Here is a 17,420-nt window from a genome sequence, read left to right on the forward strand (position 1 = left end):
CAGGGCAAGAGCAAGTAATTGGAGATCAGGTACAGATCAGCAAAGATCCTATAGAATGGCAGAACAGGCTCGAGGGGCTGAATGGCCTACTCCTGTTCCTATGTTTCACAGTAATACAAACTCACTAGTGATGTCAAACTGCTGATGTGTTAACGGCTTGCTGACTATATTAGGGAGCTTCCATATGATTTCACTGTAGGCTGGATTTTGTTTAAAGAACAACAACAAATTACATTTGTATAATGCCTTTCGCACAGGCAGCACGTCCCAAGGCGCTGGACAATCAGAGATTTGTACCTGAGCACTCATACACGAAGAAACAAACTTAGCAAACTATTGATTTTTATGAGATTCTGAATATTGCAGCCCAGTAATTTATTCAACGACAGACTCTGTAAGGGTGCCCGAGGAATCACATAACTAAATCCAATATGCAAATGTCGTGGTGTGTGTTCAAAGTAAATGCAGAAAGCAATGAATTATTTAACGGCAATACAATCAGTGTAGAACATGTTCTAGCGCCACCATCAGCAAGTTTCTTTCAAACAACTTCAAAGCACATTTTTTTTGGCAGTCAAGACTCTTCTGAGGATTGTCTAATCTCATCTGTAAGAAGTAATAAATCCTCAGGTGATTCAAGCCTTTACACTCATCTTCTCCAGCCAAGGGGATCAGTGAAAAACAGAACGATTCTATTATTAACATGAGGTCAAACTCTTATTTTGGAAACCACTGCCTCGGGCTATTGTAATGGTTTACTCTGTACAAAAACGCAGTTCTACTTGCCCTAGGTCATATTTTCCTATAAAAGGAAAGAAAATTATTCTGTAATTGGATTACTTCCCTTGTAGATTTCTAACATACAGGACTGCAACCGCATTTTCCCGTCGCTACGTTTGTTCACAGCTGCTATTCAGAAGTAAGCATATGCACATTAGCAATGACGAGATTTAGATTAAAGAGACACAATAAGCTCCCCGATGGCTCAGCAAGTAATTCAGCAAGTAGCTGAGCCACGCAGACCATGAAAAAATAATAATAATCCTTGCATTTGGTTCAGCGCCTTTAATGTCAGGAGGACATCTCATAGTGCTTCATAGGATTTACTGTGAAGTGGAGTGACTATGTATTTGTAGGTGAATGTGGCAGCCCAATCTGAACACAGCAATGTCCCACGAACAGCCATGAAACACATGACTAATTTTATTCAGGGATTGTTGGCACAGGACACCAGGAGAAACTCCTCTCTCTTTTTGAGTAGTGCCTTGGGATCTTTCACGTCCAGCTAAACAGGCAGATGGGAACTTGGTTTAACGTCACATCCAAAAGATGGCGCCTCCAACAATAACCAACCTTCTGCAGCACTGCATTGGAGCATCAGTTGAGAACTATGTGAGTTCAAGCCCGGATGTGGGGTTTGAACCTACAACCGTCTGACTTGTATAAGAGTGTTACCAACGGAGCCAGACTGATGAGCATCCAAAACATTCTCACTTATTTTCTTTCCCATGATTTCTACCGTGCTTGTGGTTTATCACAGACCCTCTCTCCTGTGCTGGCATTTTGAAAATAAAATCAACATTTTCAAAGCTTCCACAAAGATACAAAGATCCTGACCTTCATCATTTTCACTTTTAAGGTATTCAATCATATACTGGATGGGATCATTTGGTTTATCAACCACCAGGAACTGCACCATACTCTGCAGGCCACACACACAAAAAACAAAGAGGTTATACTTTATGCTAATGACTATAAACCTGTATATCTCACAATTTACAGCATTATTTTTGTATGTCGATGCACTGTGTGTAGATATCAAATGCAGAAGAAAACTTGGCAAGTGAAAAGACAACTCAGCTCAGTCTATGGACAATTCAACCCTATTGCGAACATAATAATATTAATGTTTGGATTTGACAGGAGTTTCCTGTCCGACTGAAATTGAAACGCACCTCGTGCAATGCACATGGTGAACCTTCGCTCCCATGTCTCTGGGCTTTTTGATAATAATAATAATCCCTGAATTTGATATAATGCCACATCACGTCGTTGAGACGACTCATAGGGCTTCACAGGATATTTTGCAAAGTGAATTGACTGTATATTTTGTTGCGTGAGCGAATTTCAACCACACACACACTCTCTCGCCCTCTCTCTGGGGGAAAAAAAAACTTTTTAGGCCCAACTTTGGGCTTTCTCCAAAGGAAGAAATTCGTGCTTTCAGCCACTACGTTCCGAAACTCTGGAGCACTCTCCCTCAATCCCTCCACCTTGCCCCATCTCTCCCCTTTTACAAGTCCTGCCTGAAAACATTCCTCTTCCACCGTGTTTATGGCCACCTTCCCCCCGGCTCGGAATCAGGCTCCAGCCACTGTTAAGCGCTCAGAGACACTGCCCTGTGTGGAGGGCGCTGTGTAAGTGCAAGTTGTTGTTGTTGTGGTTGTACTGACTGCAATTCAGTAACTTCTGAATATAATTATCATCGTTTTTCCACGTGTTCCAGTTGTTGTCAGTGAGTGAGTGAACTGTAGAGAGAGGGAGAACATGCGGGGGAGTAACAGGTGAGGGGGGAGGGGGAAGAGAGGAGGGGGTAACAGATGAGGGGCGAAGGGGGTAACAGATGAGGGGGGAAGGGGGTAACAGATGAGGGGGAAGGGGGTAACAGATGAGGAGGGGAAGGGGGATAACAGATGAGGGAGGAAGGGGGGTAACAGATGAGAGGGGAAGGGGGGGTAACAGATGAGGGGGGAAAGGGGGTAACAGATGAGGGGGGGAAGGGGGATAACAGATGAGGGAGGAAGGGGGGGTAACAGATGAAGGGGGAAGGGGGGGTAACAGATGAGGGGGAGGGGGAGGGGTAACAGATGAGGGGGAAGGGGGGGAACAGATTGGGGAAGGGGGGGTAACAGATGAGGGGGGAAGGAGGATATCAGATGAGGGGGGAAGGGGGGTAACAGATGAGGGTGAGGGGAGGAGAGAGGGAGGTGGTGGGGGGTGGGGAGGGGGGTAACAGATGAGGGGGAAGGGGGGTAACAGATGAGGGTGGAAGGGGGGTAACAGATGAGGGTGAGGGTGAGGGGAAGGAGAGAGGGAGGTGGTGGGGGGTGGGGAGGGGGGGGTAACAGGACTTTGTGGACGGACACCTTGTACCTTCAGCGTCTGGAACACGCGGTGTTTCTCGGCGTACATGGCCAGCTGCGGGGAAATACGCAGCGGCTTCTGGGTGGCGTCCATGAGGCTGTGGCTGTGTGTGTGTGAGGGAGGCCAAGGGTCTGGGTCAGGTCAGGTAGGAGGAGAGCGTCCGCCCTCTCCCTCTCGCTCTCTGTCTCTCCTCTCCACCGCCACCGTTGCCAGGGAGACGGCGACCGACCGTTGGTCTCCCAGCCGCCCCCGCGCCCTCGCGCATGCGTGCGTGCGTGTATGTGCGGCGGTTGCTAGGGGAGACGGTTCGCAAGACCCGGGCCGGATTCCAGCACCAGCCCGGAGCCGGCCCGCTCCCCAGTAACCCACAAACTCCGGACTGGGTAATCTACCGGAGCATTCCAGTCTGTGCAATCACACACACACACACACAAACATTCAACAAAACAATTCCCCCTCCACCCATCTCCCCCCTCCAAAAAAAAGGACAGCTCAAAGTGCTCCACGGTTGAGATTTTGCTTTGGTCAGCCGGGTGTCCAGGTGACACGTGCGAAAACATAGGGACAGGGGGAGGCCATTCAGCCCCTCGAGCCTGTTCTGCCACTCTATAAGATCACGGCTGATCTGTACCTCAATTCCAATTACCCGCCCCCGGTCCCGCATCCCTCGATACACTGACCTGACAGAAATCTATCCGCCTTTTGGCCCATTCGGGCTTTGGCTTGCTGAGTTAAGAGGAGCTGAGTGGGAGGAATCCTTGGCCCCAGGAACCGGTCTGCCCTCCAAGCTCTGCCAATGACCCTGGCTGGCTAGTACATCAGCATTAGTATCCTGTAAACCCACCCGGCTCAGGAACCAGACTACTGAGGCCATCACAGAGGGCTCACCTGATTCCAATATTCCATTGCCAAGCAAGTCACCTTGAAGCCAACTCCGATCAGCTTCCCCAATCTCCCCTTCCCCGAAGACAATCATGACATTAATTATTGCGATCCTTAAAACATAATAATATGCATAATTCGCCACAAGGTGGTACTGTTCAGTTCTCCAAAATGTATTCAAAAGTTATAAAAATAGTTTAATCAGAACATTTGCAAATAGAATATATACCACAATAGGATACAGTAATTAACACTTCTTTATTTATAATAATCATTGCATTTGATACATGCCAAAACATCGAAACATATTTGACAGAGAATTACTGTAAAGTGTAGTGACTGTGTGTATGCACAGAGCTTCCATGAAGCGAACATACACAGGTGGGGGGGGATGGAAGCGGATGGAGCAGGCTGTGCGCTGGGAGGGGAGGGAACCCCACGGGGTCTGGGTTGGGCAGGTACAACAACAACTTGTATTTATGTAGCAACTATAATAATAATAATCCTTGTATTTGATACAGCGCCTGATCACACCTTCGAGGCGTCTCAAAAGTGCTTCACAGAATATACTGCAAAGTGAATCGACTGTGTCTTTTGTGGGCGAAGCAAGGCAGCCAGTGACCCGCAATCAGCCGTGGATTGAAGTGACCAAGTTCCTATTAGGGGGTCGGTTAGGCACCTTCGAAGCGGAAGGTCTTCAGGCGTGAGCTGAAGATGGGGAAGGAGGGTGGGGGGGGGGGGGGTGCAGGGGCGGAGGGGAAGGGAGGTAGAAGAGAGGTAGAGCGGGCACTCCTGGGAGAGGTGTTGCAAGTCCCCGGACTGTGTTTATCCGATCTGCATCCATCCATCTCCTCGCAAACCCCCCTTTTGCTGACCGTCCATCTCCGGCTTCAGCTGAGTCTGTATTTTTGTTGTGTACTGTTATCCAAAAAAAAAACCCTCTGTTTGGGTCGAGTGCGGTTGCTAAGCAGTGTTGTAAACAATGGTCGCTAAGCGCTTGACAGCGCCTCCTCAGGCTGTCTTTCCCCATGAAGGTAACACACCCCCAAAACAACCCCCCCCCCAGTGTGTGGACGTAAAAGAGTCCAAACAGGAACACCTGCAAACAACGGGATCAAAGGGAAAACATTGGCATTTCTAAAGGGTTCAAAATCCGGGATCCGATTTAAGGATTTAAGGATTTCAGGTAAAAAGGGGTGTGGGGGGGGATTACAAACTGACTGTTTTTTTATTATCTGTTGACGTTGCAAATGACAGAGAGAGAGAGAGAGAAAAGGGGGGGCGGGTGGGGGGGGCGTTGATATCAGGACTAAAATAATCTGCTGACAAACAAGGCTTTGGCGAAACGAGTTTGGAAAGAAGTGTAGCGTAAATGTGGACGTTTGGTGGTTCAATGGTGATCAGTTCCAGCTGAGAGCTAAGAGGCTATAAAGCACACCCTCTGGCGGTTGGTTTCTGATCTGGTGCCAGTGTGCGATCAGGGTGGGATATACTGTAATTGCAAAGAGTTTGTTACAATCATAACCCACCAACTAACCCACCAACCAACCAACCAACCAACCAACCGAGGTCTGCTCTGAAAGGCAGTGATGGTGTTCGTATGCAAGTTTTTATGCTCAGGTATCTCTCAGTTTAGACAGTTCCCAAATCCTCTGTGAGATGGGAAGGAACGTGCAAAATACACCAGCCACCCCCCCCACACACACACACACACAAAAACACACACGCACACCCACACGCACACCCTCACACTCACTGCAGAGTTGAACCATGAAAGAGAATTAGAGTCGGGCTGTGTTGCTTTAGTGCATTAGAAAAAAATTGCTCACACCTTACGCTTTGCTCGCTCACAGAATAATAATCCCTCCCCCACCTCCAAAAAAAATGATAATCCACGGCTGTTTGTGGGACGCTGCTGTGCGCAATCGGCTGCCGCGTTTCGCCCACACAATATACAGTCAGTTCGCTTTACAGTATATTCTGTGAAGCGCTTTGGCTTTGTGAGGTCTGAACGACGTGATCAGGTGCTTGACCAGGCTTCCTCCCCCACATCCGGTCCCTGACCAGGACCACCTTCCTCCACCTCCGCCACATTGCCCGCCTCCGACCGTACCTTACCCCAAATGCAGCCGAAACCCCCGTGCCTGCGTTTGTCACCTCCCGCTTGGATTAAGAACGCACTTCTCACCGGTCTCCCCAACTCCACCATTCACAAGATCCAGCTCATTCAGAACTCCGCCGCTCGCATACTGACCCGAAGCAAACTCCGTCCCCACATCTCATCAGTTCTGGCCCAGGCTGCGCCACTGTTAAGCGCTCTGAGACGCCACCCTGGGTGGAGGACGCTATATAAGTGCAAGTTGCCGTTGTTGTTGCAAGCATTATTATTATTATTGCAAAGGTGCATGTCCCCAGACCAAGCTAGGTTACAGTGCCAGAAATAATCCTTGCATCTGATATGCATTTACAAGATGCAACATGTTTTCAAAGTACCTCAGGGGTCCTGACTGTTAAGTGTAGTGCCTGTGCATTTTGCAGGCAAACACACAAGTGCACTCAAAATGTTCCAGCATTTACCCCTCAAAGCACACTCTGCGGATCCCCAAAGCCTTGGCTCTTGCCAACCTAATACATTCCGGAATTAGGTAAACAGGATGCGTCCCTCCAGCGAGAGAAAATGCGCATTCCATTCCAACAATCTATCTCGAGTTGTTAGAATCCACTGCCTGAAAGGCTGGGGGAGGCTGATTCAACAACAGCTTTCAAAAGGGAATTGGTTAGGCAACTTGAAGAGGAAAGATTTGGAAGGATACGGGGAAAGAGCGGAGGAGTAGGACTGATTGGGTAGCTCTTCCAAAAAGCCGGCCCAGGCACGATGGGCCGAATGGCCTCCCTCTGTGCCCTAATATTCTAATGATTCTATGATCTCTGGGATTTCCATGTGTAGGTGGGATGCACGGAATGCTCATTTGGGTTTGGATACGGTTAGGCACAGTGATGGGTTTCCGCACGTGTCAGACACCCGGGTGGCTGACCAAAATAAATAAATAACTAATTGAGCATTTTCTCTAAAAGGGATGGTTTGCGCTCTGTGTGTTGCAGCAAACCCCAACCCCTGTCTGGTCATTGCTCATCTCATGTTACAATGAACGAAGTGAAGGCCAGTCTGCGGGACCTGGAGCAGCGTTTCATCCTCTTCAGACAGCAGCAGTTCATCTTCATAGCAGCCTTGGACCGCACGCGAGAGAATGCCCACGACAAGACCCGGCCTGTATCCACCATCGCCCAGGTACACAGTCCGCCACAGCCCAGCATAGCACAGCGCGCCCCCCCACCCCCCCGCTGGCGGGCATGAGGCACATGTATCCCATGCAACAACAACAACTTGTATTTATATAGCGCCCCTCACGCAGGGTAGCGTCCCAGGGTGCTTCAAATCGCACGTGGTCTCAAGGCCCCCCCCCCCCCTCTCTCCCCGACGTCATGAAAACTGATCGAAATCGCCTCCACACCAACCCAAATTAACCTGCAAACAATCCGTTCAGGTCCAGATCCTTGACTGGGGATGTCCTCCCGACGTGAAAGGCGCTAGATTCATATAACTGGTTGTTGTTGTTGTTTTTCCTGCCACTTTTGAGTCTCCGCAACAACTTACGCAGTGCCCGTCACTTTAGGGCAGCGTCTAGGAGCGCTGGGTATGGTGGATCGGACGTTGAGCGGGGGAGAAGGATGTGGGGGGCGGGAGGTGACCATTGGTGCGGTCAAAGAGGTAAAGAGGTAGATTTTAAGGTGGGATTTAAAGATGGAGGGGCAGGGCTAGATGGAGGGGTTGAGGGAGGAAGTTACAGAGTTGAGGAGCGAGGTACCCGAAGGAGGGGGGCAGGGCACAAGAGGCAAGCACGAGATAGTGGAGCAGAGTGGGGGAGAGCAGAGGAGCAGGACAGGAGAAGATCAGAAACACAGGGAGGTGCTGGGATATGAAGGTGATGGTGAGGACTTTGAGATCACTCTGCTGGAGGACAAGGGGATAGTGGAGCCTAGTGAGGACTGGGGTGAGAGGGGTGAGGGGGGGGAGTGGGGGTGTGGGGAGAGATGTAAATACAAATACAAAAATTACATTTGTGTAGCGCCTTTCACATCGGGAAGATGCTGGACAATCCATGTTTCGGACCCGAGTTGGGGACGGGATCGGAAGAGTAGAGGACAGAGGGAGAAGGAGGGTGACTGAAGGCACGGAAGAAGAGGAGGGTCTTGAGAAGGGTCTTGAAGGTGGCAAGGGAGGGGTGCGTGGCTGAGGGACTGCGGGATGGAGTTCCAGAGGGTGGGGGCAGAGTCGCTGAAGGCCCGATGGCCGATGGTGCGGGTGAGGTGAGGGGAGTCTGCGGACGATGGCAATGGATTAATCGAGATCCTCATGTTCTTTTTCTCTGCTTAGGTTCAGAATTACCTGGACCATTACTGTAACAACACCACAGACAGGCGTATCCTCAGCATGTTCCTGGACCTTTGCAGGGACATGAGCCAGTTCTGTGACAAACTGCAAGAGTTAAACCCTTACTCCTGTTCACCGCACGACGTACTGGAGAAGTGCAAAGTCCTTCTCAGTTGCAACAACGACATGACCAACCTACGAGCCAAGTGAGTAAACAGCATCAACAACAACAACAACCATATAGCGCCTTTCGCAATGTAGTGGGTAGATTTCTAGATCAGTATACTCAACCCAACGCCGCTTTGACCCACGACCATGAGTTTGGTGAAGGTTAAACCCTGTCCTTGATCCACGGTAACTCTTGGTTGCTCCATAGTAAACCAGACCGATGACGACAGAAAAGACTTTGGTGTATATTGTTGGCATTGACAATATTGCCAATTCAGAGGAACCTTTCCTTCGTATGAGACGTTAAACCAAGATCCCATCTGTCTGTTCAAGTGGACATTAAAGATCCCATGACACTGATCGAAAAGAGACAACATCAACGACAAATTACATTTGTACGGCACCTTTCACGTCAGGAGGATGTCCCAAGGCGCAGGACAGTCAAGGATCTGCACCCGAGCTGGTGGTTTGGAACACAAGGGGTGGAGGGCGGGGAGGGTAGGGGTAGGAGAGTGACTGAAGGCGTGGTCGAAGAGGAGAGAAGGGAGTTTCTCTCTCCTGGTATTCTGGCCGACAATCCCCCAAATAAAATTGATCTCTCGCTTCCTGGCTGTTTGCAGGACAGTGCCATGCGCAAGTTGGCTGCAGTGTTTCGCCCACATAACACACATTCGATTCACTTTACAGTATATCTCGTGAAGCGCTTTGAGACGTCCTCCCGAGGTTTAAAGGTGCTGTACCAAATGCGAGGAATATAGTCATTAGTATTATTATTATTATAAGTTGTTGTAATGGTGCCAGTTGCTGCTACCAGGAAAAAAAAACATGTACAATGGCTTTGTGAGCAAGAGAGAGATGATTATGAAGACAAAGAGTTCAGCACTGACACCTTCCACTCTCAATTTGACGGATTTGGGTCTGATTTAACTTTCAGCTCTCCTCAAAAATGCCTAATTTTGCTCGTTTGGTGACAAACACACAGGCGCGTCTCGGTTGCAAATCCCTGGGAGGCATCGGCTTGTAAAAGACGGGACCTTGAATCTCCTGGTAATTAGACAAAGATTATCTCTCAATGAAGTAGCGGTGGTGGCAACCAGTCATTATGGCACTTGTCTGTGAACATCATTGAGCGTTAGGGGACCGGAGCACTGACAGGTGCTGTCTACGTTGACAGAAACACCCACATTGAGATCCCGAACAGCATATTATTATAAATAACGACACTCACAGAAGCCTCTTGAAGTGGCGCTTACCTTCCAACCAGGAATCAAGTTTATTGCCTACATAATATTTTATTATTAAGTACAAATTTATTATTCATTTCCAGTTCATCGCCCTTTTTTCTTTGACAGGGTTATTAAACGTAGGTCTGCCGTTTGATTCAGGTGGACATGAAGAGATTACCTCCCTGCCTGTCTCCTCCAACTCCCCGTTCTCCCCCTCCCCTTCTACCCCCCCTCCCATCCTGTCATTATTTTCAAAGAAACAGGGAACCTTTCTTCCAGATATCCTGGCTTGTATCACCCTCCTGTATCCCAAGTTTTTTCCCAAATTCAAATTAATTGAACACTCCGCCTCATTATTGTTTACAGCACTTTCCTGGTTCAGACTCACAGTTTGCCTAATATCCAAAACATTTGCTTCCATTTTGTAATCGATTTTGTATTGCGAAGCACTTTGTGGCATCCAATTTGCGCGAGAGAAGTTATTAATATTAACAATAATGCTGTCTGTTCTGCCTCCGCTTTACAGCGCTCTGAGATATCCAACGTGAAGGGCCCTATATAAATGCAAGTTGTTGTTGCCTGTTTAGGCGAGTGTTAAAGATCCCTCGGCACTATTCAAAATGATTGTTTCAATCACCCCTCAGGTGACATTAGTCACTCCCTTCATAGCTGGTTGTGGGAAATTGCTGAGTGCAAATTGGCTGTCGTGTTTGCCTACAAAATACACAGTCACAACATTTTACTGGTGAACCTTGTGAAGCACTTTGAGACGTCTCCCTCAATCCCCCCTTTGCCCCCCTCTCTCCCCTTTTTCAAGTCCCGCCTGAAAACCTTCCTCCTCACCCAACCCCCAACCCCTGGCTCGGAGTCAGGCTCGGTCACTGAGACTCTGCCCTGCGTGGAGGGCGCTTATATAAGTGCAAGTTGTTGGTGGTGCTGTCCTCCCGATATCTCAAAAGGATGTCTTCATCAATCGCGGAGAGAGAGGGTGTGGGTTCCGTTTCAATACCCGTGAATTTCCGCGCGTAGTACGTGGAATTCTCAGACTGGTTTGGAGACCCGTAAGCCCGGTCATGGGTTGGAGTGCGTGCCAGACACCGGGCTGACCAAAACAAAATCAAATGCAAAGGTTACTCTGAGGAATAACGACGGGCCTGTTTTCCCCTGTGAAGTAGACGCAGCACGTCGTTGCTCTCGTACCAGTATTCTGATTTCATACGCGTTCGGTCTTATTGTCCCAGTTGCTGTGTGTTCAGCTCCAGCACTCAATCCAGAGCTGTCGGTTTGCCCAATTATTATTATTTATTATTTATTGTTTCCACAGCGTCACCTGCTGGGGCTTCGTGTCAGTGCACCGTCGTTCCAATTTGGATCGCATTTAACCCAAACCCAAAGTTCAACTTTGTTCCCACCTGTGCGCGCGGAGGGAGGGGGCAGCGTGAGGTGGGGAAGGGAGCGCTGCACTGTCATGAGTGCCATCGATCGTGTGAGGCATTACATCTGCTGCTGTTAAAATCTGTGAGATTGGGAGTATTTACAAATATTTTCGAAGAATTTTACAGCACGGAAACAGGACATCTCTCCCCACCAGTCCTTGCTGCTGTTTATACTCCACACGAGTTTCCACCCACTCCTTACTCCCTCCCTTACCCTTCTATTCCCATCTCCCTCACGTGAAAGTCTAGCTTCCTCTTAAAAGCATCTCTAGTATCCATCGTAATAATAATAATCCTTGCATTTGATACAGCGCCGTAATCGTCGTTGAGACGTCTCAAAGCGTTTCACAGAATATTCTGTAAAGCGCTCTGGGACGCTACCCGGCGTGAGGGGCGCTAGGTAAATGCAAGTTGTTGCTGTCGTTAAAGTGAATTCACTGTATGTTGCGTGGGCGCAACACGGCAGCCAATTGCGCACAGCAGTGTCCCACAAACGGTCGTGGATTGAGGGATTAGTGTTTTTTTGGGGGAAGCGATTATCACCCCCGGAAAAACGATGCGCCAATCAACTAACCACTGGGTTCCCATTTACTGCTAGGTGAACATCAGCGTGCGTGTGTGTTTGTGTGGCATAAGGAAACTTGCCTAAGGTTTCGCACCGCCCGGGAATCGAACCCGAGTCCTCTCGCTTGCGAGGCGATCGCTCTAACCACTACGCTACTGGTACTCAGCGTGGCTGTGTCTTGCCGATTGCAGGTATCCCCATGATGAAGTCAACCACCTGAGCTGCGAGGAGTCCAAGAACCACTATGGAGCCGTGATCAGCCTCCTGCCCATCGTGCTGGATTACATCAAAGACGGCATTGGCATTATTGAAAGAGCCCAGTACGAAGCTGTGAGAAATAACAGGTACGCGATGTTTTGCGGAGGGAACCAGCATCCGGTTCAGTCAAAGATCACCGAGGGCCGGCCCCAAAAAATCACTGCTAAGATGCAGACGGAAACCTGTGACCCCCGGGAATGGAATATATCCAAGAACCCGAGAGCTCGTCGCGCTTTTTACAAACCACCCTGGAAGCCTGCAGGCCACACCAACGGTCTGTGAGACCCAACACTCCTTCCCCACTTACCCCATTCCACACCCCCCCCACCTCCCCCCACTCCTCTCCTCTCCTCCTCTCCCTGCTCCACCCTCTCTCTCCCCTCCCCTTCCCCCTACCTTCCCATCTCTCCCAGGGACATCATCCTGAGAGCCTTCTATTACCATTAATGGACGGTCAATTATAAAGCCATTTGACGCTCATCAGAATTTGCATCATGTTTCCGAAAACAGAAATAAACCAAAGCAGTTTTCCTACTGTTATGCCACGCAGCCCACATTTTCCTGGCTTTTTTTCCAAATGAGGTTCTCACAGCAAGAGTTGGTGTCGGTGGCTCTAAGGCTGAGCTAAGCTTCCTCTTTGACCGTGTCTTTGGTCGCCCTCCTACCCCTACCCTCCACCGCTCTTGATCGCAACCCTCTGCTCGGGTCCAAATCCCTGACTGTCCTCCTGACTGAAATGCACTCCGTAAATGTCATTTGTTGTTGTTGAGCTCTGCTAACCAGGTCCACATTGATCTCAGCTCAACGAAAAATAAATAGCGTAAGCAAACCTCCCCTATCCCCCCCTCCCTCCTCTCCCCATCCCTCCCTGCCACAGCAGGGGAGAGGGTGGGGGTGGGGGGGATTTGGGATCAACTAAAGTTCTTGCAGCCCGATCGCTATCCATTGGGAATGGGGATGTCGGGTCAGGACATGGCCCTCCATGGCTCAGTGACCGGGCTGAGATGGGAAGGTAGCTGTAGGTTGTTAAGAACACAAGAACATTAGAATTTGCTAAGCGAAAGAAGATCAAGGTCCATCCCGTTCGCTCTCCACCATCCTGGCAGTCGCTTGTCATGTCCCAAACTATATATTATAAGAACAGAACATTGGTGCTTGAGACCAACGCCCAGCTCAAGCCACCGCTCCAGGAGAGCAGAGGAGAGGAGAGGAAAGTTTTGTTGAAAGGCATGGCTGCTGTGAAGCTGCCGATGGTGAAATCCTCACGTGCTGTCATCCACCTGAACAGGCACAGACGGGACCTCGGTTTAATGTTACATCCGAAGGACGGCATCTCTAACAATGCAACACCCCCCCCAACCCCCCAGCGCTGCATTGGAGCTTCAGCTTAGACTATGTGATTCTAAATCCCTACTTGGGGCTTGAACTCACAATCTTCTGACTCCTCGCCGAGAGCGCTACTGACTGAACCAGACGTCCAACACCATTCACTGGCGAGCTCAGCAGCTAGAAAAAGTGATGTAGACAGAGCCAGAGCCAGACTATAAACGTCAAAGGCCAAGGGTCGAGAGGACAGTGTTGAAGACCGCACTGGGCGGGCAGAAAGGTGGCAGACGTGATCAGTGAGGAGGGCAGGAGACACCTTCGATGACAGCGAGAGGCAGACAGACTGCGAGACAGACAGGCTGCAGTACAGACGCCCGGTAAGCTTCACGTTCTTTTCCCTCTTCCCCCTGGCACTGCCCAGGGCACGAAAGCTTTTTGGAAAGCGCCTTGTATAAATAGTGCCTCAGACAATGTGCTAAAGTCAGTTTGCATCGTTCTAATTTACTTTCTACTCTCTTCCAATATGACCTCTCTCTCTTCCTCGCTCTCTCTCTCGCGCTCTCTTTCGAGCTCTGATCACTGACGTTTTGTCCTTCTTCCTACAGCTGCCGATGGCTTCTCTACCCAGCTCCACCACCTCCATCTGCCCACTAGGACGTGACCTCAACCTTCTCCCCACCCCCCAGGATAATGCTGGGGCAGAGGATTGAGGGTCCAACTGCTCACAACTACCAAACAGCTCCCCACCCCCTGCACACCGGCTGTGTAGGACTTTCTACCCATCTCCACCACCGCACCAACAGCAAACCATCTCCAGGATTCCGAGCGTCTAACCTGGACGTGTTGTGCGTGTTTTTGGGTGGGGGTGTGGGCGGGTGGGGGTTCAATGGTGAACAGCTGGAGGTATCCTCTCCCTCCCCACCCCCCCCAGCATGGCTCCCACGTGCAGTCCTCTTCCCCAGACTCAGCCTCTCAATATATTTTTTGTTCATTGAGAGAATGTACAGCTGTCAATTGGCCAACACAAAAGGTCTTTTGCACTGAATTGTAAAACTGTTGTGGTGGACACACCTGGACCAGGACACGGGGAGAAAGAAACTCCCTTCGCTTTTTGAATAGCACCCTGAACAAGCAGACGGGACCTCGGTTTAACATCTCATCCAAAGGATTGCACCTCCGACAATGCAGGGCTCCCCCAACACTGTATTGGACTGCTGTGCACAATTGGCTTCCGAGTTTCACCCACAAAATACACAGTCACTCCACTTAAAAGTACATCCTGTGGAGTCCTGTAGCTCAGTGGTTAGAGCACTCGCTTTGCAAGTGAGAGACCTGAGTTCAATTCCAGGCAGAGGGCGAAACCTTGGGCAAGTTTCCTTACTCCACACAGAGCCTAATAATAATCCTTCCCAAACCAAAAACAATAATAAATTGGTCATTTTCAATCTACGACTGTTTGTGGGACATTGCTGTGCACAATTGGCTGCCGCGTTCGCCCACAAATATACAGTCAATTCACTTTACAGTGTGTTCTGTGAAGCGCTTTGGGACGTCCTCCCGACGTGAAAAGCGCTATATCAAATGCAAGGATTATTATTATTATTATTATCCTGTGAAGTGCTTTGACGTAAAAGGCTCGATATCAATTGCGAGGATATTTATTAGTTCATCTTATTAGTTTAAAATCACCCACGTGAGACTTTAACCCACAACCTTCTGACTCAGACGCCAGAGCAACTGAGCTGGAATGTGACCTGATATTGTTGTAACAGCTGATAATTACCTGATTCTTTAAGCAAATAAAGGATCTTCATTCTTCTAGCTTATGTCCTCAGTGTATTTGTTTCACCTATTACTAGTCTTCAGTGAGTGAGTGAGTGAGCGAGTGTTTGATTGAGTTTGAGTCAATGAGTGAGCTGGTGAGCAGGTGTACGTTTTGCTGACGAGATGGGGCTGGGACTGTTTGACTGCGAGACAGCGGAGATTCTGGAGGGTGCTCACAGTTCAGACTCCATCAATGAGGCTGAAACGTGACAGGCAAAGGACAATGTGTGTAGGCGAGTGATTGTTGAGTGGCTGAATCACATTGGTTAAATCGCTTGTTTTATTGTGCTGTTCTGTTCCTTTTTCTTTGTGCGGTAACCATTCTCATCCTTTGTCAACAAATATACTCTCAATCCTGGTTCCAAAACACCCTGACAAACCTATTCCCTTTTGGAAGAAACGGTTAAACCTCAGACCAAGTTAAGTTGAAGTTAAGCTGAAGTTAAGGCTCTAATTTCATTATTAATTTGTCTCAAACATGTTGCTCTGTCCTTTCAGTTGGGAATCCTTCACACCAGACTTCAAGGGTGGTTCGTTCTTTGCCTGTTGAGAGCTGGTTATTGGAAACACTGGCAATGAGCTGATTTTTGGTCAGCCGGGTGTCTGACCCCTGCAGAAACGCAGTCTCTGAGCTTAAGAGTAACCAAACCAGCCAGCGAGTAACACATACCTAGAGCACTCTACATGTGGAAATGTGACACTGTTAGTGCAAGTTACTGCAGGGCTCACTCGCATCACATACGGTAAAGGGAATGTAAGGGGAACCCGAAAAAAGAAGTCAAAAATTCATCATCGAATAAAAACACGCAAGCTGACTCTGATCCCCCTACGCAGCCCTCTCCGCACCATCACCCCCCCACCCCGCCACACTCCCCACACATACACCCACACACCCCACACACCAAGGTTACCGTCTTCAGTTATTTTCTTCCCAACGGGAATGGGTTTGGATCTTAACCTGTGCATGGCCTTGTGTAGACAGTACTAGGTGTGTAGTAGGATCTTGTGTAAATCCCTAACCTGTAGCTCCTTCGCTGTGTTACAGATGTGAAATGCAAAGAACAGCATTTTCTAAATGATGGGTGTGTCTAATCTCCATTCCCAGAGTCCCGTCACCGTGTCTTCTACTATCAGCTCAAGAAAATTGTTGCCGGTGCTTTACTGTTCTCCTGTTACTTTCCTGGTTTGCCGTTTCCATTAAAGATCTGAAAAAGGCACATGTCCACCCCTCGTTCTTTGTCAATCGCTGCACCATCATTTCCTGACCTATATGTCCCGCGTGTAAATTTCCCGTTTTCCCCTCTCCTCTCCCCATCTCCCATCTCCCAGTCCTAAGCTCTCTCCCTCACCTCCTTTCACAACACGTCTCAAGACCCCTCCTCTTCGACCGCGCCTTCGGTCACCCTCCTACCCCTAGCTGGAGTTAGATTAGAAGATCAGCCATGATTGAACGGCGAGGCAAGCTCGAAGGGCCGAAAGGCCTACTCCTGCTCCTACATTTATGTTATGTTACCCTCCCTGTCCTCCACCCCTCCTGATCCCAAGCTGATCTCAGCTCAACAGAAAACATGGAGATATTCACGAACAGCTCAAGCAAGAGGGCGCTGTGTAAATGTAACTTGCTGTTGTCGTTGCTCGAAGTTTAGACTGGGAGACACTTGTTTCCGAAAATTATAGTCCACACAGCAGATTAATCATTGCCACAACAGTATGTGATGAACCTGATGTCATCAGGACAAAAAAAAAGACCACCAAATATATTAAACGACGAAAGATTAGTCAAAAGATCTTTGGTTTTATTTTGACGTGTTTTTCGGTTGCGACAGAGAATTTAAACAGACCCCACGCCCTCGCCATAAACTCAGAACCTGTTATTTTAATGACAAACTTTCTTAGTTTTTCTTGTGGACTTTTTTAGTTGTTGCACAGTAGCATGAGGAACTCACATCAATTGGAAAACTTGTACAATCCCTCGGTCTTACTTCCTAATAATACGCAGGTTATTGCCAAAAAAACACTCGCTGATTATTTAGGTGGACCTCCTAGAGGTGACTGTCTATACTTTTTTTTATTTGTGGTGGCTCTATCCGTATTCTCTGATCATCTTACTCTTCACCGAACCAGTCAGTGGTAACGAGAATCCATCTCTCTCATGACAT

General features: G+C 48.8%; 2 protein-coding genes across 4 annotated transcripts in view; one reads left to right on the forward strand and one right to left on the reverse strand.

Annotated features, from left to right (window-relative positions):
* The window catches only part of ak8 (adenylate kinase 8), a 44,448-nt gene extending 41,070 nt beyond the window's left edge, over positions 1 to 3,378 (reverse strand). Inside the window, exons 1-2 of one of the 2 annotated variants that reach the window (XM_007902746.2) lie at positions 3,154 to 3,378; positions 1,618 to 1,702 (exon numbers count right to left, since the gene is read on the reverse strand). In XM_007902746.2, coding sequence (XP_007900937.1) covers positions 1,618 to 1,702; positions 3,154 to 3,237 — 169 coding nt within the window. In that variant the 5' untranslated portion in view covers positions 3,238 to 3,378. Of the gene's footprint in view, positions 1 to 1,617; positions 1,703 to 3,146 lie in introns of both variants that reach the window. The other variant, XM_007902747.2, reaches the window with a different exon arrangement.
* Positions 3,379 to 5,133: 1,755 nt separating this feature from the next.
* On the forward strand, positions 5,134 to 16,470 carry spaca9 (sperm acrosome associated 9). Of its 2 annotated transcripts, none has more exons than XM_007902744.2 (5): positions 5,134 to 5,212; positions 7,129 to 7,315; positions 8,462 to 8,664; positions 12,045 to 12,197; positions 16,307 to 16,470. In XM_007902744.2, the coding sequence occupies exons 2-5, from the start codon at positions 7,172 to 7,174 to the stop codon at positions 16,338 to 16,340; spliced, it is 534 nt and encodes a 177-aa protein (XP_007900935.1). In that variant the 5' UTR covers positions 5,134 to 5,212; positions 7,129 to 7,171; the 3' UTR covers positions 16,341 to 16,470. The 2 variants fall into 2 exon arrangements, with proteins under 2 accessions (XP_007900935.1, XP_007900936.1); XM_007902745.2 differs by having other exon boundaries at positions 5,200 to 5,212; positions 7,102 to 7,315.
* Positions 16,471 to 17,420: the final 950 nt, after the last annotated feature.

This window comes from Callorhinchus milii, unplaced genomic scaffold (genome assembly GCF_018977255.1).
Source record: "Callorhinchus milii isolate IMCB2004 unplaced genomic scaffold, IMCB_Cmil_1.0 Scaffold8, whole genome shotgun sequence".
NCBI lineage: Eukaryota > Metazoa > Chordata > Chondrichthyes > Chimaeriformes > Callorhinchidae > Callorhinchus > Callorhinchus milii.